The sequence below is a fragment of the Morone saxatilis genome, unplaced genomic scaffold, assembly GCF_004916995.1.
Source record: "Morone saxatilis isolate NCDOM2014 unplaced genomic scaffold, NCSU_SB_2.0 Contig18, whole genome shotgun sequence".
Classification (NCBI taxonomy): domain Eukaryota; kingdom Metazoa; phylum Chordata; class Actinopteri; family Moronidae; genus Morone; species Morone saxatilis.
In genome coordinates this window covers 17,523,405-17,548,751 of record NW_023339740.1, presented here as the reverse complement: position 1 = coordinate 17,548,751, position 25,347 = coordinate 17,523,405, and the positions used below count along the sequence as shown (strand labels likewise).

Here is a 25,347-nt window from a genome sequence, read left to right as displayed (position 1 = left end):
TGCTTGTTGGGAAATGATTCTGGCTGGATTTTGGTATTTAGTGAAATGCCGTATGACAAATTATTTTATAATAAAGTAAACCTTTTTTTTGCCTTTGTTTGACTTTATTCCTGTGTCACAGAGAGCTTAACTTGGGTCTCTGGTTCACAAAAGTGGACAACAATACCTTTATTATCTAATATAATGTATTATTATAAGTTGCATCATTATGACAATATCCTGCAGGACAGAACCCAACAGTTCTTTTTGACAAAAACACAGTAAGCCCTATTAACATCCTGTTTCAAACTCTGCGATAACTTAAACAATTGCTTGCCTGTACATAAACAAGAAGAGAAAATCTAAGCGTCCACTTCTGGTTTTGGAATTTAGTAATTTATTTTTTGACAAAATACATTTATCCATTTATGAATAAGATAATAATTTGTCATATAATGGATATGAGACCAGGTTATTAGCCTTGGATTAAAAAGATTTAAGTACCTAACAGTTAATCTCTATTTAATTTAATTACTTAATTCATTATGTGACTACAAAAAACAGCTGGCGGCCCCAGTGATGATTTAGATGCGTCCTCTTAAAAGAGGTGAATTAGATCCCTTTGTAAAGTTTTCATCTGTGTCAAATAAGTCACATTAAATCTACTTGGATTCAATGTCGTAAAACAACAACTGAAAACTTCTGAGTGGGTGTGAATACCTTTTATAGACACTTTATCTTTCCTTTAATCTGCTGCAGATCAAACATTCATAGTATTTTCATGCTGTATATACACAATGGATCAGACAAAAAGAAAATTTTCGTCCTCGTATAAACTCAATTCAACCTCATAATGGGTATTCACATCAGATCAGTAAATGTAGGTTAGAGCCTGCCTGCTTGTTTCCTTCCTCCAAACACTCACAGCTCAGTTCAAGGAAATTGCTCCTTGCACAGACTGCTGGCCCGCCTTCATACAATGATCAGTACAGATAACACACTGGTAGCTGTATTCTCTACTCTCTATAATTTGCTTTAAAGAAGCAATGAAGGACATACTTGTACTGCTGTTCCTGCTGAATGCTCAAACCATCAAGGTAGGTTTTGTGTGTGTCTGTCATCAGTGAGTTTTGCCATGCATGTTTGCGGCGCTTATCAAGAAACTCTGGACTTGGATATCAGCCAGTGTTCGTCCACTGACTAACGTACTGCCTAAACAAAATGTGAATTGTGTGTTTAGGTTTTACTTGGATTAATTCAAGGTTTTGTGAAGTTAAACACTTCACAAAACAGCATTTGAAAGTGTGTAAAATTGTTTTTTGTGTCATAACTCAACTTTGTCATGGAGCCAACAAAGGCAGAATTTCTTATTTCTTCTAAAACTTTCTCTTAACTCTTTTTCTGTAACAGTCCCTGATAGTTTAGTCCTTAGCGTGATAATGTTACATTACAGTAGAAAGTTTCACTGTAGAGAATTAACACCTAGCTGTTGTGTGGTGAACCTGTATGAATATTTGGTTTCGGTTGTTTGGCATCTGATGCATTTTCAGACTGAATGTCCCATTGTTAAGACACCCGGTAATGAAATGATGCAGCATGCCTTTCTATTATCGTCCAGTATCACTGTGCATTCCTGTTAAAGAAGTAGAGCAAGTAGAAAAACAAAACAAAAATGTAATGTTCTTGTCCATGAACTGTGAATAATAACGCAAAGCGACACTGGCGTTTATCTTTATCGCTACATCTCATGTCACCAGTGGTCTCACCACATAAGAAGTCTGTGCTTCTGAACCGAGGGCTTCTAGGTTGCCGCCTCTGTTTCCTGTAATACGAGAAACTGAGTGCTACCGTCAGCATTTTCTAACTTTTGCTTGTCATTGGAGGGCACTGTGGTAAGAGGCTTTCAATTCTTGCACAGGACAGGTGTGTCAGGAACTGTGTCATGACTTCTCAGCACACAAATACTGTGGTTCTAGTAGCTGTATTTGCGATATTTTGCTACGTGTGTGAGAGAGATTACTGCATGGATGCATGCGTGCATTCTGGGAGGGCCCCGCAAAGAGGAGAGATACTGTGCACCTCCTACAAATTCAGAACAATGCCTGCCTGTTAGACTGTGTCTGCAGCTCAGGCCAGAAGCATTACCATAAGGGAAAAGGTGGGCACAGGTGTAGGTGGTCTGGTTCTACTTTAAGCTCCTGTTTAACGAGCTGAAAAGCCAGTCATTGGTCACCTTGTCCATTTCCCCTGTCAGCCAATGACTAAATTGTTGATTTTATAATTACTATCTTTACTGATTGGTAGACTTATGATTTACCTCAGAGCAGGTGCATTTCAAAGAAAACGTCCGACTGATACAAAAGTGGGCTGCAAATATTTTCCACACAAGTCATTTCAAAATTACTACACTCACCTTGAAGCTCAAGGCCCCCCAACTTCATCGTCTCAATACAGCTCATGTATGTCAGAGGGTTACGAGAACATACTTTTATATTCTTCAGTCTTTACTATGCTCATCTGAACAGCCAAAGATGAGTTGCTCTTAAGTTTTGTCTCTCTTCCCCATAGGTCTGCTCTCAACCCTATCAACCAGGCTCAGAGGGAAGGTGTCTCAACACAGTAACAGAGTACCTCTCAGATGATTCTAACCTGTGCTGCAAGAAATGTTCCCCTGGTATGTGTTGTCCTGCAAGCACAGCAAGTACTACATGCTTATTAAATAACACACAGACTAATGGAAATGCTCAGGTACACACTGTAGTGAAAGACAAAGCTGCCAGCACAGAATAAAAGACAAAATAAAATGACACATGGTATGAAACACGTTGGTAATAGCTTGGGGGTTGAGGTGTGAAAAAACAGCCTCTACACTAGCTAAAGACATTCATCAGTGTCATTGTTCCATTCGGAGAGATAAGATTATAGTGTACACGAGTTTCCTTGTTTAAAGTAGAGCCAGTACAAAAATGACAAAATTGATTTGAGGTTGTTTAGAAACAGTGTCGCCTACACATACTTTGTCCTCCACATCATTGAAATACTTGGAAATTTAAAATTTCAACCCTGGAGTGTTATTGGTGGACATAAGAAGACATTTCTTCTTTTTTAACTTTTTAAAAAAATTTCAGTTTTAGGCTGCAAATCAAAGTCAATGATGTCTAGGTGGGCTGGCACAAACAACAATCTGGGGCACAGCAGCCTCTCTTCCGCATGAGGACGACTGAGCAGACAGCTGCTGCCATGGCAAAAAAAAAGACACGATCATATACTATGAAAATATGTAAATAAAAAACATAGCAAATCAAGATCAAGGCCCACTTTGAGTTATTTGTGAAAGAAAGCCATAACAGTGAAGTGAAAAAAAAACACCAAAATATGCCATAGAAGTGTAATAAAAACGGTCATAAGAAAGTGACCATATATGGTTCCTCGCCCAATAAAGGGTTAAAGTACTCATTATGCAGAAGAATACATATCACTGGGTGAAGCAATTAGTGATGCCTTAATGTGTAAAGCATCACTGATGTTGATGCAGGTAAAGGTGAGGATCATTTCAACTACTTTATATATTGCTGAGTATCTTTATGTATAAGAGTGCATAACTTACTAGTTGATTAATATTATGAATGAATAATCTGAATCAGATAAGTAACCAGTAACTAAAGCTGTAAACAAATGTAGTGCTGTAAAAAGTACAATATTTCTCTCTGAAATGTAGTGGAGTAGAATTAAATGGAAATACTCAAGTACAAATAACTCAAAATTGTACTTAAGTACAGTACTTTACTTAGTTACATTCCACGACTGAAGAGCAATGACAAGTTGATTTTGTTAACTATAAAATGTCTATATTGTCGTCATAACTGACCGTTCCCTGAGTCCTGCTTCCCATAGTTATTACTGTTGCTATGCCTGTCACTTTCTGTACTCACGTGGCACATGTCATTTACAAACAATTGCAGATTTACCACTCAAAATTCTTTAAGAGAGTAAGCAACTTTAATTAACCATTAATTTTGCTGTCTGACATGACAGCTGTCATTAGCAGATTTTTGGTTTGGTTAAATAACACAGCACTCTTCCAACTATCAACTCCTGTTGACTCATCTTGTAAAATGGGTCTTAAATATGCACTTAATGGTTACTTACTGTACATGATAATGGGCTAAAAGATTGATCCTAAATCAAAATTTCTCAGGCAAAAAGTCAGCGTCCTACCCAGTTGATGAACCATGTGTTGTAACGTAACCCTGTTTGGCTGCTCATATAAACTATTTGTCATTACAACACAGTCACACCAGACATCCCAGTGCCCCCACTACAATTCTCCCTCCTTTAAAACAGTTTACTCCATCTGTTGGTCCAACAATTAGTAGAGTATCTATACAGAACAGGAGGTATACAAAAATAATACACAGAATATTTTCATTAACATTAACATTGTAGAAAATATAAATGTAGAAAATAATAAAAAGTAAAAACTGAGATTTGGCTCTGCTGCCTGGCAATTAGTCCAGTCCTCACAATGTTATACAATGTAAACATGAAGCTATAGGCTCTGGCTGCAGCTTTAAGTCTCAAAATATCTGCATCATGGCCTTCAAACTGGCTCCCCAAGATTTCCTTTTATACATTTTTTAAATATAAAATACTATTTATACCATGGCTTGACTGAATACTGGATGGTTATTATTTACTGAGAGATCTGCATGCTAATTTGCAGGGCCCTATGCAGCGTGCGTAGTGTGCGTATAGGGCGGTCCGACTCTGTTATCATAAATCCTACAAAAGAAAAAGCTTTCTGGATGAGGACTAACCATTGTGTTTGACAAATTTAACGCAGCTGGCTAATGTAATGCTCTGTAAATGTCCCCAAATCTAACAAAGAGCAGGACAGTTAACTCTAAACACCTAATAGCTTCCAAGATCAGCTACTGTACCACACACTGTATATAATATGTGTATATGCCAATTATAAACAGGGCATTTTCAATTTTTTAGCTTAATGTGTAACCCCACAAACTAATGTAATCAGTTAATGATGTTCTCCTTTGGCTCAATTGTAGGTACGCTAGTTAGCCAGGCATGCTAATGATTGCTGTTTAGGGCAAAAAACTATTAAAAACTAACTAAAGTATTGCTCTCTATGTTAAACTTTTAAGGTGGCACTTCTGTCCACAGTCCAATTGGAGATTTCACAGCTTTACTCAGTGGTGTCCTGCAGGGTATACACAGTTATATTGAGTATACCCACTTTTAAATACCCTCTGATGTGCTTCATTCAGTTCTGCAAGCTTAATGTTTTTCCAAGATGGTAAAGGCATGATCATTGTCCAGTTTTGGAGTGGAGAAAGGAATAAAGAAGACTTCACTCAAAATGCATAATTATGTAGTTGTCTCACCTGTCTGTGGGCCAGTATTGATGCTTCTGTGGCTAATGATCCTTACACCCTGAGGTTAAGCAGCAGATGTTAAATGACATGTGCAAATACTACTGGACAATTTTTTTGATGAGCTAAATATGCAAGAGTTGTCTTACATGTCACATATAATATATATATATATATATATAATATATCATCATCCTTTGCTGGAAAAAAATAGCCAAAAACTGGCTTTATTGACCTTCTATTACTTCTATTAGGCAATAGAGATTAAAGGTACATTTGTTCGCGACACAGCAACCGTTTCGGCTTTGAAAGGCACCCACTGACTAGATCTGGGTGTGACCAGCATGCTTGAAAGTTGCAGCTCATGAAGAGCAGGAATGCAGACACACTGTTAAATATATCCACATTAGTTTGGACATGTTTTCAGTGTGATTTTTTTTTCATCTTATCAGTCCTCCCCACATCTTCCCACTCTTCCTGTAAAGATTCAGGCTATAAAAAACTGCTGATGTGCAATAATTTGATCTCATGTGCCCGTTAACCGGGACTCTCCCACTCAGGGCAGACTTAATTGTTTTGCATCCCACTTCTCTACTATGCAGTGAGTGAGGGGTAGTAGCAAGTGTTTGTTTAAATGCCTTATTAACTGTAAAAGGTGCCTACTAAGTTGCATAGCAACAGTATCTTACTGTGTTGTACAAAATATATATGTATCTGAAATTGATCTTTTAATTTAAAGTTCTTGTCTGTTTGTTACAATGCCCATGTGCTATTATAAAATGCATTTCAAGTGACTAACACGTGGAGGTGATGAGGATTCATTCATGTATATGTTACAACAGGGCAGCACCGGAAACAAGAATGCTCCGAAACTACTGAGACCGTGTGTGAACAATGTCCTGAAAGCACTTACATGGAGAGCTGGAACTACTATAAAAACTGCTTCACTTGTAAGAAATGCAAACCAGGTCAGTAGCAACTCTGTACATCTCTGTAAAAAAAAAAATCATTAATTGCTTTTATTCTTTATTCCTGCTTTTATTTTTTTTAACACATAACTGTCTCTATAAGTTAAAGGTTTGCAGTACCTCCAGAACTGCACCTCTACCACCATGTCCAAGTGTGGGTGCCAGCCTGGGATGTTTTGCATTATTGGATTTGATGACCCGTACTGTGATGCATGTAAAAAGTACAAGCCATGCAACCGTGGTTATGGAGTGTCTGTGCAAGGTACAGCACCTGCTACTTTTTAATAGTCACCATTTATATGTTTACCATACATGTAATTCAAACATATTTTATTTTAAAATGTAGGGATAAACCCTTTGTTACATGATCCATCTCATTTTTTCGTGAGGGTTTCATATATATCATCGCCAATTGCATGTGTCGGGAACAGAATTACAGTTTGAAGAGTTAGGACTTATAATAGTAAATTACAGTAATATAATTGTTCAGTTCCCAATCGTTTACCCACTGACTCTCAATCTCCACCATTGTTTTTATATATAGTAATAACTATATAATCAAACTAACTGCATCATATCCATCCTAATAGTGTCTTTTAGGTCTATATCAACCACACGTTGTCAAATGTGACTATTAGTCTAATCCAAAGTGTATCATACAGTTAAAATAAAATGTGATTTCTGATATATTGGGTGTTGTTCTCAGGGACAGCTGATTCCGATGTGAAGTGTGAACTGTGTCCCAATGGGACGTTCTCTGATACAGTCTCCTACACAGACCGCTGCCAGCCTCATACAAAGTGAGTGACAGATAATAACATCTGTATACAGCTGTTTTGGGAGCTCAGATCTTTGACCTCTCTCTCTCTCTCTGTTTCTCAGCTGTCATGGGAGGGTTACTGTTAGAAAAGGCGACGCTACCTCAGACACCATGTGTGGACCCGAGGCTATTGTATCCAGCTCACGGCCTCAAACGTTAACAAAAGATCCTCACACTGAGATTGTGTTCACAACTGCAAGTACAGTGACCTCAGATTCCAGGACTCTACATGGAGCGACAGACTCCACACAGACTCCATCTGATTCAGATTCATTCAGCCACTCAACAACAAGCCCACCACCAAGCACAGTAACCAATAAACTGGGTACAGTAACTGATTTGGTGTTTTCTAAGCAGTCATTATGAGAAAACTGTGATCTAATAAGTGTTTAAACATCTCTCTCTCTTTCTGTCTGTGTGTTTACCTCGCTGTTAGCTGTCATCGCCGTTGTCACTGGATTAATAAGCCTACTTCTTTTCATCGTCATCATTCTGGTGTTACGCTGTAAACCAGTCTGGAAGAAAGGTAACTGTATGCTGTTTGTTTTATGGAAACACTAGTGTGTACCTACACTATATTCACCTTCAACTTGAAATAAAGAATGATAATGACAAACATTATTTTTCAACATGTTTATCAGGAACTGTTTTTCTCACATTTTCACAACCATTACTGCATGTTCAGTCTTTTTTTGCACAGACGCTGCAAAATTTCATCCTAAAGTAGATGCAAATGGAAATTGTGAGACCGGTGATAAAGTGAGTCTTTCTTCGCATTTCTTCTTGAATACTTTTGAATACAGTTGCGGCTGTACAGAATGCATAGAATTCACCTTTCTGTGTCTTTCAATTGCAGATCAATCAGGGTTTTTTGGGGGAAACCCAGCTGACTTCATTAAAAGTAAGCTCACCAGAACAACAGCTTCTGCTGAAATCGGAATCCTGTAGTAGTAACAATACTGAACCTTTAACCAGAACAGACGGTGGCACCATCTACGACTCCACCTACCCTCTGCAGTCAATAATAGCTCCTAACAATCCACTTTCTGTTATGTCGGAGCCTATGTCTTTACACTCCAACATAGAGCCTCTTACTTCCCAGACCAGCCTCCCCACACAGTCTTCCTCGCAGCCCACCAGCCCACAGATCATCAGCCCCATGACCACCAGCCCTCACGTCAACGTCAACATCACTTTCAACATAGGCGGGACGCCGTCGATCATGTCCACAGACTTGATGCAAGTAGACTCAAAACTCCCCTTTGGAGAGGAAGAGAAGTCGTTTAGCATCCCACAGCAAGAAGATGGGAAACAATCACTGACATCAGTGCAGGAGAGTACAAGTTGCAGTGCATGAGGAGTCACCAGCATGACAGACTGATGATTTGTTTTTCATTCATACACCATTGAAAACAATCTGACTGGCTCCAAGATGCACTTGTTTGTTTGTTTATATGTATATATGATATGCTGTACATAAAGATGTGAATATTGTCTTTCCTCCAGTGGTGCAGAGCAAGTACAAGCAGCTGCACATTAAAAAGGGATATAAATTATGATGCAGTCTGCCGTTAACGTTCATATTGTAGAGAGTAGTATTGTAAGAGTATTAAATTACAGCCCCCATCTTCCTCCAACTCATCCCATATAAAGATATATCCCATACATGTTGTAAAATGTACAATTTGTGGAAAGTTGTGTATAAATAATACAATGTGTATTTTGTGTGACAGAATTATGATTTAATTTGTTAAGATTTCATCATACTTATATGTGTTGTATATTGTTGTCAGTGGTAGGGATGACTTGATACCCCAACCTTGAGTATCTGCTGATACCGATCCAATACTGTCTCTTATAAACAACTAAGTTGTTAGTAATACATTTGCATGGATGCACTTTGCTTGACCTAGCTATCTGAAACCATAATGCTCAAACTGTGAAACAAATATTCCACTTCAATGAAGGAAAAATACCTTTATGGAATAGTTTAAGCTAACGTATCGTATGGGATTATACTTTTTTCATCCGATCCAGTGATTTTGGCCAGTATTGGATCGATACACATACTTAGTATCGGATCAGCACATCTCTAGTCAGTGGTGGCAGGAAAGTATTTTGATCTTTTATCAAATAAGACATATAAATATAGTACAATAGTACTCATTAGGGAACAGGAAGCTGGTCAGTGTTACAGTGTTATGATTGCATTCGATTACTACTGACGCATTACTATGTAAGCAGTATTTTAATGTTGTAGCTGGTCACTGTAGAGCTAATTGTAACAGCTTTAGGTATAAAAAGTATATTTATTAAATGCAATAAAATCTCAATGTCCTCTTAATTGTAGTAGAGTAAAATGCACAATATTTCATTTAATTAAATGGAAATACTCAAGTAAAACACAAATATGTCAAATTTGTTGTTTGTTGCAAATGTACAACAATAATGGTAGTTAAGTTACATAGAAAACCTTTTATAAATGTTTAACTGGTGTCATCTATACATAGACTTATTTTAAAGACACACAAAAGATGTATTGATTTAGTACTGCACTTCTATTAAACAAAAGATTACATGTATTATATTCTTGCTCACCACCAGCATTGGGAAGAATATGGTGTTTTCTGTGGACCCTGCTGACCCCTGCTGGTTAAAGGCGGGTACTGCAGCTTGTGGAAGACCCTCTCGCTCGGGGTTATAAAACGTTTAAACACTGACAGGTCGTTTTGACACCAGTTCCGACACTTACTCTGTTTAAAGCCAGACATTTTCTGATCCGGATCCGGTCGCTGTTGGTGTATTTTACTCTGTTTGTTTGTTGTAATCGAGGCAGCTAAGCAGCGATGCTAACCGGGAGAATGAGAGGAGAGGAAGTCTGAGCCGCTCCATTTATAGACGGGGACAAAACTTTAAATTGTTGTTGTTTTTAAGCCTCATATTCCCTCCCTAAAGTCACTTAAATTCCCATATGAGAGACACATTTACTGTTATTCCCTTTTCGTAACGTTTTTATGGACGAACTGAAGTTATGTTGTAAATATTAACGTTTGATAACCCCCCCATCGTTCAGCGCAGTTGGTTGCGTCTGTTGCCGCTGTGTGTTGCTCTCCTTCCTGATAGACACTCGCACTGGAGCTGCTGAAGTCGCCACAGAGAGCTTGGTGAGTTCAAGCTTTTATATCTCTATTCCTATCCATTCCCTCGGTTATCAAATGTCATATTCAGATACTTATACCTCTCACGTGCTTTCCTCGGACCCACCTTTTTAATATGTAGCTTATTAAATGAGTGTTTTGCCCCTTTTTGTATGTGTATGTGTGTGTGTGTCTACCCCCTCTCTCTCTCTCATCCTCCCGCTGTGGTCGGCGGTGTCGTGGTCCTGGTGGGTTATGTTTACAAATCCAGCTTACAAACAAGGTGGAAGAAGCCAATTAAATAGCTTTTATGCTGAGCTGCAGCACAGATGTTGGCTCGGTAGTTTGTGGTAGATGGTAAGAATTGAAAGAAGCTAAATACATGCAGTTGAACCCCTTTTTTCCCCCCATAAGGGAATTTAAAAGGCAGCTTCTTCACACCGGGATAGGAGGAATATACTGATAATCCCGCTGCAGGTGTTTCCCTGTCTCCCTGTTGCTTGGTGCAGACAGTTAGCTGTGGAAATCAACAAATCCTCCACAAGGAGAGGGGGAACAGGATGCAGCAGGGCAAGGTGGAAGGGAAGTCTTTTTGTTGATAAAAGCAGCAGCATATTCAGGTGTTTCCTCAGGTGAAGGAGGAAGCTAACAAAGTGAAACTAGATTGCATTTGATTTCTCGTGAAAGCTAAAGGGAAATGACACTAAAATGGAGTTTAATCCTATTGTTAAGAAAGTGAGAGGTTACAAGAGAATCATAGGACATGTTGCAGGTTCTGTCTGATATTATTAATAGATTGTGCTGGTTATTAAGGTGGGTTTTTTTTTATCAACAACGCTCATGTCTTCTTTGTGTTTAAGTGCTTTCAAAGGGGACTAAAGCCTACTGTTCTCTCATTATTCATTCATCTGCTGGTTGTTGTTTCAAGAAATACATTTTTGGGTTAAGATGTTCAGAAAGTTGTGAAAAATACCCATCAGATTTTACCACAGCCCAATGTGGCATTTTAAGATTAGGTGTTTTGTTTGATTGATGGTCCCAAAATCCAAAAGTGGGTAATATATAGTCGTAAAGATAAAGAAAACAAATTTTAGAGAAGCTGGAACATATGAATGATTTCTTATTTTTTATGGTTTTTATTATAATTAATTGGTTCTTAATCTGTGATTAATCCAAATAGTTGCTGATTGATTTTCTGTTGATCCACTAATTGATTTTAAATTGTTAAACCTGCATTTTCATACACAGTTTTGAAATCTCTCAGCGTGAAATTGTCTGTTAAAAGGTCTCCTCATTGAAGTCAGTTTTGTTAATGTTTAACCAGAATAATCTGCTCCTGTTAATGATTTCTCTGTTATAAATGTATTAGTCCATAGGCTAGGTGCAATATAAACGATTTGTGGCATCTTACTGTTGCTATTTGTGATATTTCAACAGACAATTGAGGTGAAATCCCAAGATTCTTCTCAGTCGACTCCCCGCGTGACAGTAAACCACTCACTTGAAGATTAAACCAAGTATACCACCGCTCCAGAGAATTGCCCTCTTAGATGCCGCTCGGTCTCCGTGTTTGCAAATGGCTTGCTGTCTGAAGGACGAGCTCCTCTGTTCCATCTGCCTCAGCATCTACCAGGATCCCGTGAGCTTTGGCTGCGAGCACTACTTCTGCAGGAAGTGCATCACCGAGCACTGGAGCAGGCAGGAGCCTCACGGAACACGGGACTGCCCCGAGTGCCGGAGGACCTTCACCGACCCCCTCCTCTCGCCGAGTCTCAAGTTGTCCAACATTGTGGAGCGCTACTCGGCCTTCCCGCTGGACGCCATCCTCAACGCTCAGAGGAGCTCCTACCCCTGCAAGGACCACGAGAAGGTGAAGCTCTTCTGCCTCACTGACAAAAGTCTGGTGTGCTTCTTCTGCGACGAGCCGGCGCTACACGAGCAGCACCAAGTAACCACTATCGACGAGGCTTACGAGGAGATACAGGTCAGTTATAGCACGTACACTCTTGACAGCTCATTAGCGAGGGGGAGGCTGACATTTTCTTAAAACCCATCATCACCCTGCGCTACATTTAGGCAGTTGTACTCATTTGCCCCCGTGGGTGCTGCCCAGACAGTTCAGCCTCAGTCCTCCACTGCCACAGAGCAGCTCCCGTGAAGCAGTTTGGGGTTTTAGTGCTTTGGAGTGCAGTGGGTGCTGAGGAATGAAACCCTGATGCCGACGTTATCTAGCTCATCTGTGAGTTCAGCGTCATTCCTTCCGAAGCACTGTTGTTGTTTTTTACACAGAAATGCCATGGTTACATGACCAGTTTAAATTCTGGGAATATTTCATATGAAGTACAACAACAAATAAACAACAGTGATAATGGTGATAACGAGATAATGATACTGTGTTTTAGGTTTTAGATAAATTAGAGAAATATGTGTCAGTGAAGGGGTTTTTTGGAGTAAGGAGGTGGAAGTGCACGAGTAGATGTAAAGTGAGACCGAAAAAAGTTTCGATCAAGAATATTTTATATGACAGCGACTTTGAAGATACAAGCTTTCTTCCTAAGCTTGTATCATATGTGTTTACACTGACTCATATTTTCCACATTAACAGGAATGGTGCAGTGTTTGCTCTCCTCTCAGTGTTTGGATAATTCAGTTCCCACAGAGCCAAAATCCAATAACTGTGAAACAAAGCTCCTAATCCTGTTCCTTCTTTGCTCCAGTATGCAAAGAAACACATTCCAGTCTAATTTTTCTGTAGTCTGTCTCATTTCTCAAGTCTGCTCTTACCTACTATGCGTCTACTATGTAGACATTCAGACTTGACTCTATGTAACATGAAAACATTTGGTTTCCAGTTTTCTTGGTAGACCGCGAGGTGAACTTTCTGATAAGAAACAGACCAAAGTGTTGATGGTTAACACTCAGCAATGTGGGTTTGAAGGGTTTAAACTCTCCCATTGCGGCTCAGACCACACTGAGTGTCACACTAACATAATCTGTTTGGTTTCAGAGTTTCGGTGATCCATAACTGTGAGTGCACCGTTATACTTTCATCTTTGCTTTATGTCCACATTTTTAAAATGCCAGACTCTGTAACTCTATTATCCAGAGTCCTTCCTTGCAACCATATCAATGAGATGGCCTCGGCCTTTGACTATTCATTACACTGACCCCTTACACTCCTCTGAAACTGTATCTTTGACATTGCCAAGCTCATTTTGCCCTCACTGCTCTGAATCGGTGAGCAGGTTTTTATGCAGGCTGCAGCTGAATTATAAAGGACATCAGATGAAGAAACAGTGAGACAAAATTGATGAATGACATTTGTTTTTTAACACTATGGATGGCCGGAAATTACTTATATTAGAACTCAAGAACGGAAATACCATGCACTCAGTTAAGATGCTGTTACATTTAATTACTATCCAAGGAAAGATTGTTAAACTATATTTATGTTAGATTTATATTTATAGTTCTTGATTTTAGGTCATATTGTACAGCCCAACATCTACTAGCCTGGTTACAGACTACAAAAGCTGACAGCATCTGTGATTTTTCAGAGATTGAAGTAGGTCTGGTTTTGTGCTGATTGACAGCTGCCGGAAAAACAACCAAGCCAATCAGAGCTTTTGTAAACTGGATTAAGAACTGGGACATTATCTTTCTATGCCAGAGCTCAAAAAATGGCCATGGAAATAGTGACAAGTGTGGATGAGACAAGTTGTACGTTTACTTAACAAAGTTGCTTTACTCATCTCATTTATCTAAACCACTGATTGCATTGGACTTATCTGACATTACCAGTAACTTTGGACACAATGTACATATGATCCTTTAGACCGAACCTTACTTACTCTGTAGTACACATTGGTTCTGTGTATTTGTGTATTTGTACGTTATCATTAGAAGCGCTTGTTATCTTCCACAGCTGAGTGATTTTTTATTCTGTTGCTATTGTATTTCTGCACTTTGCTGTTCTGGCACATGCACCAAAACAAATCCCTTGTACACATGTGCTTGGTGAATAAAGTCTGATTATTAAAAATTGGAAATCCAGTCTAATTATCAGGCTTAATATCAATTTCCTTTAAATATTATTTGTTTTTAGGGAAAGAATCCTTCATTTTTTAATTGGATTATAACCAATTAACTCCATTGCGGTGGCTATGGGGAGAAAATGAATTAAAACATGAACTAAAAGACGAGTACAATGAATTCAATTAATAGATTACATGTAAACATGGTGAAGCGGTTGGTGTGGAGCTACAGTCGTGTCCTTCTGTGTTCTGCATTTAATGTAATTAACAGCGCTGTGAACATCAATGCTGTCCTCCTTAATTTTCAATCAGGCTCTGCGCTGGAAGCTTGAGAAAGGTCAAAACTGTGTAATCTTGGAGCAGAAGTAATTAGGCCCAGCACAAGATGTTTCTCTTTTCTTGGATACCAGCTTGTCCCTCTGTTTGGAGCTCTTTTCAAGGTGGTGATCTGGCATTTTGTATTCTGGCAGGAGCTTTGGAGGCTTCCCAGATCTACAATACTGAAAGAAAGTATGAGTACACAGAGGCCCCATAGGAAAACAACCAGGTCCCATGATGAGCTGGGCATACTCACTTTTTTAGATCAAGTAGGGTGGTTTGTTACTTAACATATCATCCTTACAAAACAAACACAAACAACAGAACCAGGCAGTAGATGGTGTTACAGTTATTTCCTGTCATGTTTGTTTGAGATCACAAAGTAAATTTTATCACAAATGTGTCGTCTGTCACTGTGAACTTCTTTTGATGTAGGATGGAGCCCATGTAAGTAATGTTATTAATCGACGTACAAGTTTACTTGTAATGCCTTTTTTCTCTCCAGTGAGCAGACAGGAGCTGTGTGTCAGATCCAAACAAATGTGAGAGCTGTGCCTGAAGGCAGAAACTTCACTTTTAGCATGAGGCTCAACAATGCTTAACTAAAGTGCCAAAACAACATGGTGAGGATGTGTTAAAGTGCAGCCGCAATCAGCTCCGCTGTTGAGACTATCTGGGCCAGAGGGGCTCACGTCGTGCCAGCTTTGGTGGCCTTCCTTTAAAATGAACCTTAAGAGTTTTTGTAGGGTGGGAAAGTTTGTAGATGAGGGGAAAGGGATTTGGTAGGTCGAGAGCCAAAGCTAGGCCTTTTTGTGTTCAATTGTTTGACACTTTGGCACATGGGATTGGCTCAAACTGTTTCTGCTACTCTATATGTTGTTCTGTCCACTGTTGGCCTGATATGATTCATCATGATTTGTGTGGTTCTGTGGTACTGTGACTCCTCTATAAAAAGAGTCCACAAAGAGGATTCTGCTTAAAATTGCCAAGTATTCTGTGAAGAGTTCTTAGGGAAAAGCCACAGAAAACATCCTGATGTCTGACTAATAATGGCTCACTATTACTATCAAATTCCCAGCAGTGTTTGCTTTCAGATTACGTCATCCTCTCACCTCATCACTTGCTAGAGGAGTCGGATGACGCAGATGTCCTCCATCACCTTGTTGTTGCTGAACACTGACAAATAGTGTTTCACAATCAAAGTCGTAGTAGACCAACACATCCAGTGGTCCACCATGATGAAATACAGAAACATAAAAACATGTCCTGCCCTGACCCAGAACTGCTGTTCCATATCAGGACTCTCTTGCCACATAGATATTTTACATACACATTTCAGTATTCAAAGCTTTAGACTTGATATTCTCAAACAGACTGACATCAACAACACACCGCCTTAACTCTGTGTTGACAGTGTGTTTGTTCGGCCAGTGACGAGGGGAGTCTTTGGTTGGTCTGTGGCAGGCTGTAATCTCCTTAGCTTGGCATGTCACTCCGCTGACCTCAGGCTGTGAGTCTTGTTGCTACGTTGAGAGCTTTACCTCCAGCTGATTTGCATCCTTTACTCCCCGTAAACGCTCCTGCTGCCAAATCACAAACACATCCAGCACCCGACCGTCACATTGTGACACACACACACACACACATCAGGCAAACATTCGCCCGACACATAATAGCTTGCTTGCGCATATTTCTCAACATAAAGGACATTAAGGTAGGATCGAGGAGGATTTGTCTGTGGGCCTGCCATTTGCTTCAGGGAGCGCAGCTTTCAACGGGAACTAATGCATTCTGATTAGGACGGGTTTTATTCCACCAATCATATTAGACGGCTTTAAACACCATTTAAATGTAATGTACAAGAACAGAATCACTCTTAATGCAAAATTATCTCAACTAAAACATTCAGATGAGCCCCAATCAGCACTAGAAATCTCCAGATTCTTAATGCAGTTTGACCATTTTAATCCTCCATTATTTTGTTGTGAATTATTTTCAGCCTGTCGGTCTTACTTTGAACTCAGTGAATGAGTTTATAACCAGAAATCCAGACATTCTTATCTGCCTGAGCCACATCCTTCACCCTGTAAAGTATGTGCTTTATGTTCTGGGAAATAATGCCTTTTTATTTTAGGCAGCATGGTTAATGGTGATGAGATTACAGTTCCCTCCCTCAGTCATGCTACTTGGAGTGCTGGCGCCATCTTAAATAGAGGTTGGCTGGATCGCTGTAACTCTGACTGGAGCTGGACGAAGTTGTGCACTTATTATCACACCACTATGGCCTAAAATTGGCAGGCAACTCCTGCAGAGAACAACGTGGAGGCCACAGCAACCACTGCGTATAATTGTGATGATCCAGACTGTCAGTTGGCCGGGTGCGACCACAGTATTGCACGGCGAGACAGACTCTTCCTGCAGTCTACTTACTCTAGGGACGTGTTTCCGCTCTACTTGACAGCGGTGTAAGACCAGATAAGAAGGGAAATAAGACTGCAGCTCCTGGTTATCCATGCATATTTGGGGACATAACTTTGTTCCAGAGACTATAGGTAGTGTAGATGGTATAGCAGCAGACAGCGGTGCATTGATGCTGGCCCACGCAGCAGAAGAATTAAATGATTACTGTGGTGTTGAGTCACCCACACAGACCTGTCGCTCAAAGTGTCCACATGGACCTATAGGCTGTCCTTGATTAGTACTTCCTAATACCTAGTTATGTTTTTCTTATCACGCCACAAACACAAAGGTTAATCATGAAAACGTATTTGCGCGTTCCTCGTCTGCCTCTCTGTAATGCACGGTGGTGTTTGAAAAGACAGAATGAGCATGCCGGCCTTTTAAAGCGTTCCTCTGGTGGTTTTAAAAACAAGGCTGTCTTTCACTCTCTGCCTGTCAGAGCCCAACCGAGAGCTCTCTCTCTCTTTCAGCCTGCCATCACCACGCATGGCCGTGCTGCTGCAGTAATGAGTCAGGCAATTTCAAGGGCACCCACGGCTTCCATCTCCCCTGTGGCTTGCTTCAGTCTGCTCTCCTTTCCTCTAGCAGCTCCATCTCTTTCTTTTTTTTGCACCCCTCTTGCGTTGTCTTCTCCCTCCCTCGTTTCTAAGGTACATGGCCGTATATTAAATGCACACAGATGTTGTTTGGTAACCAATTGAGGAAGCTAGTTCCCAGTCTCCCCTACTCTGATAATTTCCCACCACCCACCCCCAAAAAAGCGAGCTTGTCCAGCTTGGCGGTCAGTCAGGATGGTGTGGCAGAGAGGCTGCGGTCATGCGGAAATGGAGCCATGGGGAAAGACAGAAGAGTCATGTTCCATTAGAGGAGTGCTGGCATACTATCCTCATCCAGAGAGAGGCAGTAGCTTGTACTGAACGTATCACTGATACCACTGATGATGTTGGAGGCAGGACAGAGCCAGGCTGCATGTTTACTTCAGCTCATGCTGTTGCAAGATTAGCAGATAAACAGCTGCATTGATTGGAGAAAGTAGAGCTGGAGCTACGTCCATCACACAGAACATTTTGTCTTGTTTAGATGATTACTTTGGCTTGCGCTTCAGTTAAGTGAGTCAGATGACGGTACATCTGTTGTGCATTAGAACTGCTTATGTAGGCCTTCTGTACAGAGGAGTCTGTCTGCAGTTTGCCATATGTTTTATAGCAAGTAAAAATGGTAGAAAATGGCTAATTTTAGTCGAGTGCAGGAAACATGCAGGTGAAATATGTTTTAAAGCTACAAAGAGACCAGAGCCCTGTTTCTCAAAAGTATCGCAGGGCTAAGATGATTACAGAATGTATTTCACAAACCTTCTTAAGATTAAGCGTTTGGTGTTTCCCAAAAACATAGTAACTTAAAATACTCAAATACAAATGATCATAGACTGACTAGAATGAGATCCTCCCTACTTGCTCTTAGACTGCTTGTCTTTAGATGGCCTTGAACCCACAGGAGGAACTAACAACATGTTTCACTAAAGTTTAGTCTTTACGTTATCATTACCACTTATTCTCTCCATTTAGTTTTAAGTAAAATAAAAAAATAAAACAAACGCAAAAAATTAATTGACATTTGATTTGTACAATTGATTTTGACAGGAGTTTCATTCTTATTATTATTATTACTATTATTTTGTATTTTGTTGCATTTTGCATCTGGATAGTGACAGTATAGAGAAACAGGAAAGGCAAGAAAAGAAAGAGGATTATATGCAGCAAAAGGCCTGGGCTGGATTTGAACCCGGGCCATTGCAGTAAGGACTCAGTTTTTGTTGTCATCATGATCCTCTACTTCTCCTTTAATATCTTAATCTCTTCTAGTGGAATTTCTCCTTTCCTTTTGTTTGATTATGGTGTGGATATTTTGTTATATACAGTTACGAACTGTGGAAAAGGTGCGTAAAACTGAGTCATACAGATATCACAGCAAGGCTGCATTAGCGATGACTGGCACCAATAGAGCCTCATAAACACTGAGGGAAAGATAACCCTCCCAGTTTATTAGGTACATCTAGCTAAAACTAATGCAGTTTATTACAACAGTCCTCTAATAAATTATACTGTGATAAAGGTTATTATGTTCTGTTTCTGTTTCTGAATAATCATTGTGGACGATATAGTTTTCAGTGCTGTTGAGCTTTGATGGATCGTACTGAGAGGTGTTTCTAATAACTAGTTTACCCTAAGTGTAAATGGGATAGGCAAAATAACACCTCTCTGAATAATTCGGCCTCCGCACTACAGCCTTTGAAATGACCATAAAGTAGAATCAACACTTCTCAGAAATGGTTACTGCATTATCACTCTCGTGAAGGTTGGATTAATTGCAGCACTGTTGTTTTAGACGCCATTCATTTTATAAATGTACTGAGTAAACTGACAACTCAGTGTATCTTTGCTCAGCAATATTATAAATTATACAACCGCAAAAAAATAATTCTAGGGAGGTTTTTTGGTGGTGTAATTCATTTTCTTTAGCAATACACAAACTCTCACACACACACGTCTCTATCCCAGTGATTCATTATAAATGAATGCATTGTACCTGTTGTGTGATATCACTAGTTGGACTTGTATCTGTCTTCCTGTTAAACCTGGAGGTCACAGGAGTGCTGTGCGTGCTGAAACTGGTCTGACAGGCAGGCCAGAGGGCAAGATGAAGGATCGACAGAGAGGAGAGATTTACTGGTCATCTTAGTGAATGAAAGGGGAAGTGCTGTCCTTAAAGTTTTGCGGCTTAAAGTGAGGCTTAATGCTGAGCCCGAGCCCCCCTGATGTGAGGCGGATCAGCAGGGAGAGCGGCCTGCACGCCAGCGACACCGCTATAAAGCTTTCATTCAGTGAAAAGGTGAAAGATGTTGTATAAATGGTTACTTTTTCTCTAACTCCCTTAGTGGTAGAACAGTCTTTTAAAAGTGGCGAATATGAGAAATTTAGAGAGTTTTTTGAGAATTTTTGAGAGTTTATCGGCAGAGACAAGTGATTACAGAGCAGCTATTATTTAGGCTTCTCTGCCTTTTTAGTTTTGTCAGTCTGATGTTTGGGTGGATGTGAACTGCTGTACTGCTGCAGCCTTGAGACTCGTTGCTTGATTAGCTGGGGCATTAAGACAGATTATAGGCCATTGTTCTTGGGATGGGGGGTTTCTGGGCAAGGCTGGAACGGGCTGTAATCTCTTGTAATGCCCCGTCTGTGATTTTCTGCAGATGATTTAATTAGCTGCTGATAGGAGTCCTCATCTACTGTACGCCTTCCAATCAGCCAGATCTGACCCCCTCTCTGAGCTAACCGGTAATTCAGAGGAAGAGAGAGAAGGAGCCTGAAGATGTCTGCCTCTTTTGTCTAAATGAAAGAGCCGAGCTGTATTTCTACATCTTACCCACAAACCTGTGGTTCTCGCCCCCAGGCCAGGTGTAGAGGGACAGCAAATGATTGATAGGCAGCCGTGTGCTGGGAAAGCTCTCACATGCACAGACTCAGTCTAGTTTTAGCTGTGGAATTAGGAAAATATTTTGCAAAAAAACGATTTGATTTGAAGCCATTCCTGTAATTAACAGTCAAGAGGAAAAAAGCCTGTTAAATAATCTGTTTTAGTGATTAAGTGTGGAATAGAAAACACCCAATGAAAGTGGTTTGGCCTGTATAATAACTGATATCCTCATTAGCTATTTTAACCAGCATAACTCCATAACATTAATGTGATGTATGGTCAGTTCACATTGCTCTGGCTAGGTATACTTAGAGCTTGTTTATTTCCCATAATGCATTTAGGACGCATCTGGGGTCAGGCTCAGTGGGGAGCAGCCAGCTGTATTGTCTGTCCTCACCCTGGTTCCTCTACTCATCATCGCTCTCAGTCTGCACATTAACACAGGTTTCCTGCTCCAGCAGCTGTTAACAGTTAAGGCATTTAGCAGAAGCTCTTTTCCACTGTGACTTACAAAAACTGCAGCTGTAAAACATGTGAGCATTCGTCAAGCATTAAGAGCTAATGCTGCTGTAAGTTGTCAGACAGTTTAGAGAGCTGTGAAAAGCTTTAATCAGGAAAAAGTCAGGAAAAGAACATCCATCTGATCAGCACGCTCAATATTGAAGTGACATTTTTTTCTTTTCTTTACAAGTTATGCTATCAAAAAACATATGTCTTGGTGGTGGTTTACAAAGAAAAGGCACTGTTCAGAGGAGCAGCAGGGGTGTTTGCTTGATATACTCACCTCAGAAGTTAAAAGAAGAATCTTTTTAATTAATTTTGCCCTATCGTTAAGTCAAGTTTTAAAAACTCCAGAGTGATTCAATTATTTTAATGTGAACGAGGAAAACTGAGCTTTTTTTGAAATGACAAGAGCCTGATTGGAGGCTCTGTGGCACTGAAGTTCATAAGACAGCTATCTGCCGCCTCTAACCCACTTTCATTTTAAATCTCAACCTAGGTGATTAGCAGCACAGGTGCTGTCGTTAAGGCAATTTCATGATCATATTGATTTGCTCCAAATCACTGCACAGCAGCACAGGAATTACTGTTTTATTGTTTGCTGAATGAAGTCGGACCAGAAAGAAAAGATTTAGCTGTTTTTGTATCGTTCAGTCGTTTAACGTGTGGCTAGAGATGTAGCATTTATCACACGAAATCAGTGTTTTGCTTTGAATCTAGACGACTTAGTGTGGATATAGTTTCAGCCATGATGATGTGTGGATATTTGCTAAAAGTGTGTGAGAGTGTTTTCTCAAGAGGCCGTATGGAGAGCGGAAGTCCTGCCCCACTTTCTGGTTAGCTTCTGCCCCACTAGCTTTCGGTTCTTTGGGTATGTTACTATAGAAATGTTTTTGACATTGTGATTTTCTGACCATATTTTAAACTAAATTGTGTCTACAGCTGCAGCCTTTTGTGAAAGCTTTTTGAGAGCCCAGTGAAAGCAATGCTTCATTTTCTGTTTTTTGTTTGAAGTGCAAACTGCAGTGAAACAGTTTTTTTTATCTTAATCATATCCAGTATATACCGTTTTGGAAGCCTGATGAAGACCCGTGTGGGTTGAAAGTGGCTGAGCAGTTCCTGAAATTGTTTTTTTAACGATGATCCAGGCTACAATATGTAGATCATCGGAAATCATCAGGGGATTTAATAAAACGCAGACCTGACTGAGGGCCATACTTAAAATTCATGGAACTGTACCGCCAGTGTCTGCAAAACAGTCTGTTATCTTACAGTGTGACTTGACAGAAGAGGCATATATCCCAAATATTTATTTGATGTCAGGGGACTGAGTGGAAGAGAAGCAGACGAACACTTTATTTGGTCAGATAGAGCTGCTGGCGAGCTGTAGCAATCACGCCTGCGTAGTGCATACACAACAGCTACAACAGAATAGCTTCCAGCTGCACCCATGCCGGCAAGACGAAGTAGAGGCAAACAAATCTGTTTGTTATCCCTGCCATGTTCGTGTCGTGCTGGCTGGCATGCAACCACATCATGTTTTTTCACAAGGTGATTTATGCGCCTGACACATACTACATGGTTTTATATTAACAACATGCCGACTATTAGATGTTACACTAATCCTAAGAAGCTTTTTCTAAAAGATGACACAAGCATGTATTTGGTTGTGGTGAAAATGTGCTGGCAGTCAAACATATCCAAGGGTCATTTTCAGGCTGTGTTACTGTTTACTCGGTGTGACCACAGAGTGAAGTGACGGTGGTAAAAAGATAATAGTGGCAGCAGAGAATTCAGTTTTTGAGAGCTGTGTTGTTATGCCTGCATTAGAGTTTGGTTTCTGTGTGTCTGATTCCTGCATAGTCAGGTGGATCTTTCACATGTCGCTGTTTAACCTCTTCCACTCCAGCTCTCCCTACAATTAACCCAAAGTCTCAATAAATATTAAATGTGTAATAAATATTGTGTATTGTTCAGGCATATCTAAATATTAAATGGTTGGGATGTATAAGGGCATAGAACATTATGATGGAAGTATATGTATGATGGCATTTCCCATGCTCAATTATGTCTCATGAGTTGTTGCAGACATTTTTTAGTTGATACTATTTGTCACAAAGATTTGGTGTAAAATGTAGGCATTTTTGACATGGTTGTTACAAATGGATGGCTTTAATTAGGCCAGTATCTTCACTGTACCATTAACACTGAGCCCAATACAGCCTCTGAAAGACAGTCCGCCTGGAGTGGAAGTGGTTAAGTTCAAGTTTCAGACCTTTATTTGTCCCCGAGGGGCAATTGGTTCTGCTGCAGTAGCAATAAAAAACAACAACAGCAACCCAGGGTGAGACACGCAGATAAAGAATCTGCCACAAATACATAACTACACTCATAAAAACACATAAATACAGGAGTAAAAGGTTAAGTACAAAGCTACAATATTTGGGAAAAAAAGAAAGGAGAAACAGTCCTGGTTGGAGATGTGCTTATGCTGCCCATACTTCAGAGTTGAGCAGAGAAATGGCAGAGGCTAAACTAGTCTGACCCTTTTCTTTGGAAACTAGAAAAGGCTAGAGTCGGCAATTAACCTAACCTGTATGTCTTTTGACTGTAGGAGGAAACCGGAGCATCTAGCAGAAACCCACACAAAGCGAGTTCTGCCCCAAGCACCATTTTCAGGATTCAGTTTAATCCATATCTATACAATTTACCTACTCACCAACAAAGGCCTTCACTTTGATATTGAATAATTAATAATATATATATTTTTTTTTATTATCCTCTTTATCTAGACATATGGTACCCACTTAAATCAGTTTTACAAATGATTCCTTTCTTTTGAACGAATTGCAGATGTCGGTGATTCATGGGAGAAGCATGTGGTTTGTTTTGGATTTTATGTAATCTCACAAGCCCATAAGAAGTACTTTTTTCTTTTTCTTTTTTATGTTCATGGTTTTCTTTAATCAGTTGCCTGTTGAGATGATGCACAACCGTCTCCAAGATTAGCATCGTGCTCTTGACGGGGTTGACTGATAGCTCTTCAGATATGGGGTGAAACTAGTTGCTGCAGTGAGAATATCCTGAAATCTCACCAACAAAAACAAAACATTTCAAATTTAAACTGGCTGTCTGTCAAAAAACATTTCCAATGTCAGCTGGGAAAATTGTGTATATATCTCGGACTCTGAAGCTGGTTGTGCTCAGCCGTCAGGAGGAAACTGCCTCAGGACTAATGGTGAAGCTTCTGTCAAGCTGGTGACTCTTTAAAAGCAGCAGGCTCGCTCTTATCGCTCAACACTTCTCAGATTTCCACTCTAGTGCCAAATACAAAACCCCTGTTCCTCTTAAATGGCTTCTCCTGCACTGTGTAGATTATCAAACTTAACACTGATGACACCGGTTTGTCTCTCTGACATCTAACTGCTTTGCTGCCCTGCTAATGCCACACACTCTGTTCTCGCTACTCCCTCAGCTACACGCTAGTAGACTCTGTAGACCTTCAGCAATTCAGACATCATGAATCTTTTTTCGTTTTAAGGATGAAGATATTAAAACTGATATGCAGTGTTGTGGTTTTTTTTTAGCTGTTCATGTTTGGGGTAATAGATTTGCATACTCTGTGCCCTTCCTCGCTCCAGGAAGTGGAGCAGCAGGCTCTGAGCATTCATCATTTACATGACGTGCCCTATATTCAGAGGACTGGAGGAGGCCGCCAGCATCAGCGCTTCTACTCCATCCCCACTGGTTTTAACAAATGTTTCCTGTAAAATACAAGTTGTACATGTGGGGTAGGGGGGTAGGGGGGGGCTCAGACCCAGGATCAGTCACAGCAGACCTGTTTCATCTGTGAAATAATTGGTTCTATGTGGATATTTCTGTCAAATGTTGGACTATTGGGCTGAAACTGTAGCAGTAGATTTGAGGAATTGTCCTTCTGACTTTATATGTTTAGGTTGTCAGGTAAATTTACTTTAATAGGAATTGAACTATTGAACTCAGTATTTATTAAACCAATCCAGTATGATGATTTTCTGCTTTCTTTACATAAATTTTTTCATTGCAAGTTTTATTTATATTTTATATTTATTATCTTATTTTGGACTCTTTAAACAAAACACTTTTTTTTGTGAAATTGTGATTGTGTTGCTATTTTCTGACATTTTACAACAACTGATTCACTTTCAGCACTGAAACTTACTTAATTTTTCATCAGAATCAGAATCAGAATTTTGTTTATTGCCAAGTAGGTTTTTACGCCTACGAGGA

General features: G+C 39.9%; 2 protein-coding genes across 3 annotated transcripts in view; both read left to right on the top strand.

The window, feature by feature from the left end:
• Window positions 1-921: 921 nt before the first annotated feature.
• On the top strand, window positions 922-9,541 carry tnfrsf1b (tumor necrosis factor receptor superfamily, member 1B). Of its 2 annotated transcripts, none has more exons than XM_035662866.1 (9): window positions 922-1,076; window positions 2,548-2,653; window positions 6,212-6,337; window positions 6,441-6,599; window positions 7,044-7,137; window positions 7,220-7,482; window positions 7,594-7,683; window positions 7,858-7,916; window positions 8,014-9,541. In XM_035662866.1, the coding sequence occupies exons 1-9, from the start codon at window positions 1,026-1,028 to the stop codon at window positions 8,512-8,514; spliced, it is 1,449 nt and encodes a 482-aa protein (XP_035518759.1). In that variant the 5' UTR covers window positions 922-1,025; the 3' UTR covers window positions 8,515-9,541. The 2 variants fall into 2 exon arrangements, with proteins under 2 accessions (XP_035518759.1, XP_035518758.1); XM_035662865.1 differs by having other exon boundaries at window positions 7,843-7,916.
• Window positions 9,542-10,275: 734 nt separating this feature from the next.
• The window catches only part of trim62.1 (tripartite motif containing 62, tandem duplicate 1), a 33,030-nt gene continuing 17,958 nt past the window's right edge, over window positions 10,276-25,347 (top strand). The window contains exons 1-2 of the mRNA XM_035662599.1: window positions 10,276-10,321; window positions 11,732-12,278. Coding sequence (XP_035518492.1) covers window positions 11,871-12,278 — 408 coding nt within the window. The 5' untranslated portion in view covers window positions 10,276-10,321; window positions 11,732-11,870. The remainder of the gene's footprint in view (window positions 10,322-11,731; window positions 12,279-25,347) is intronic.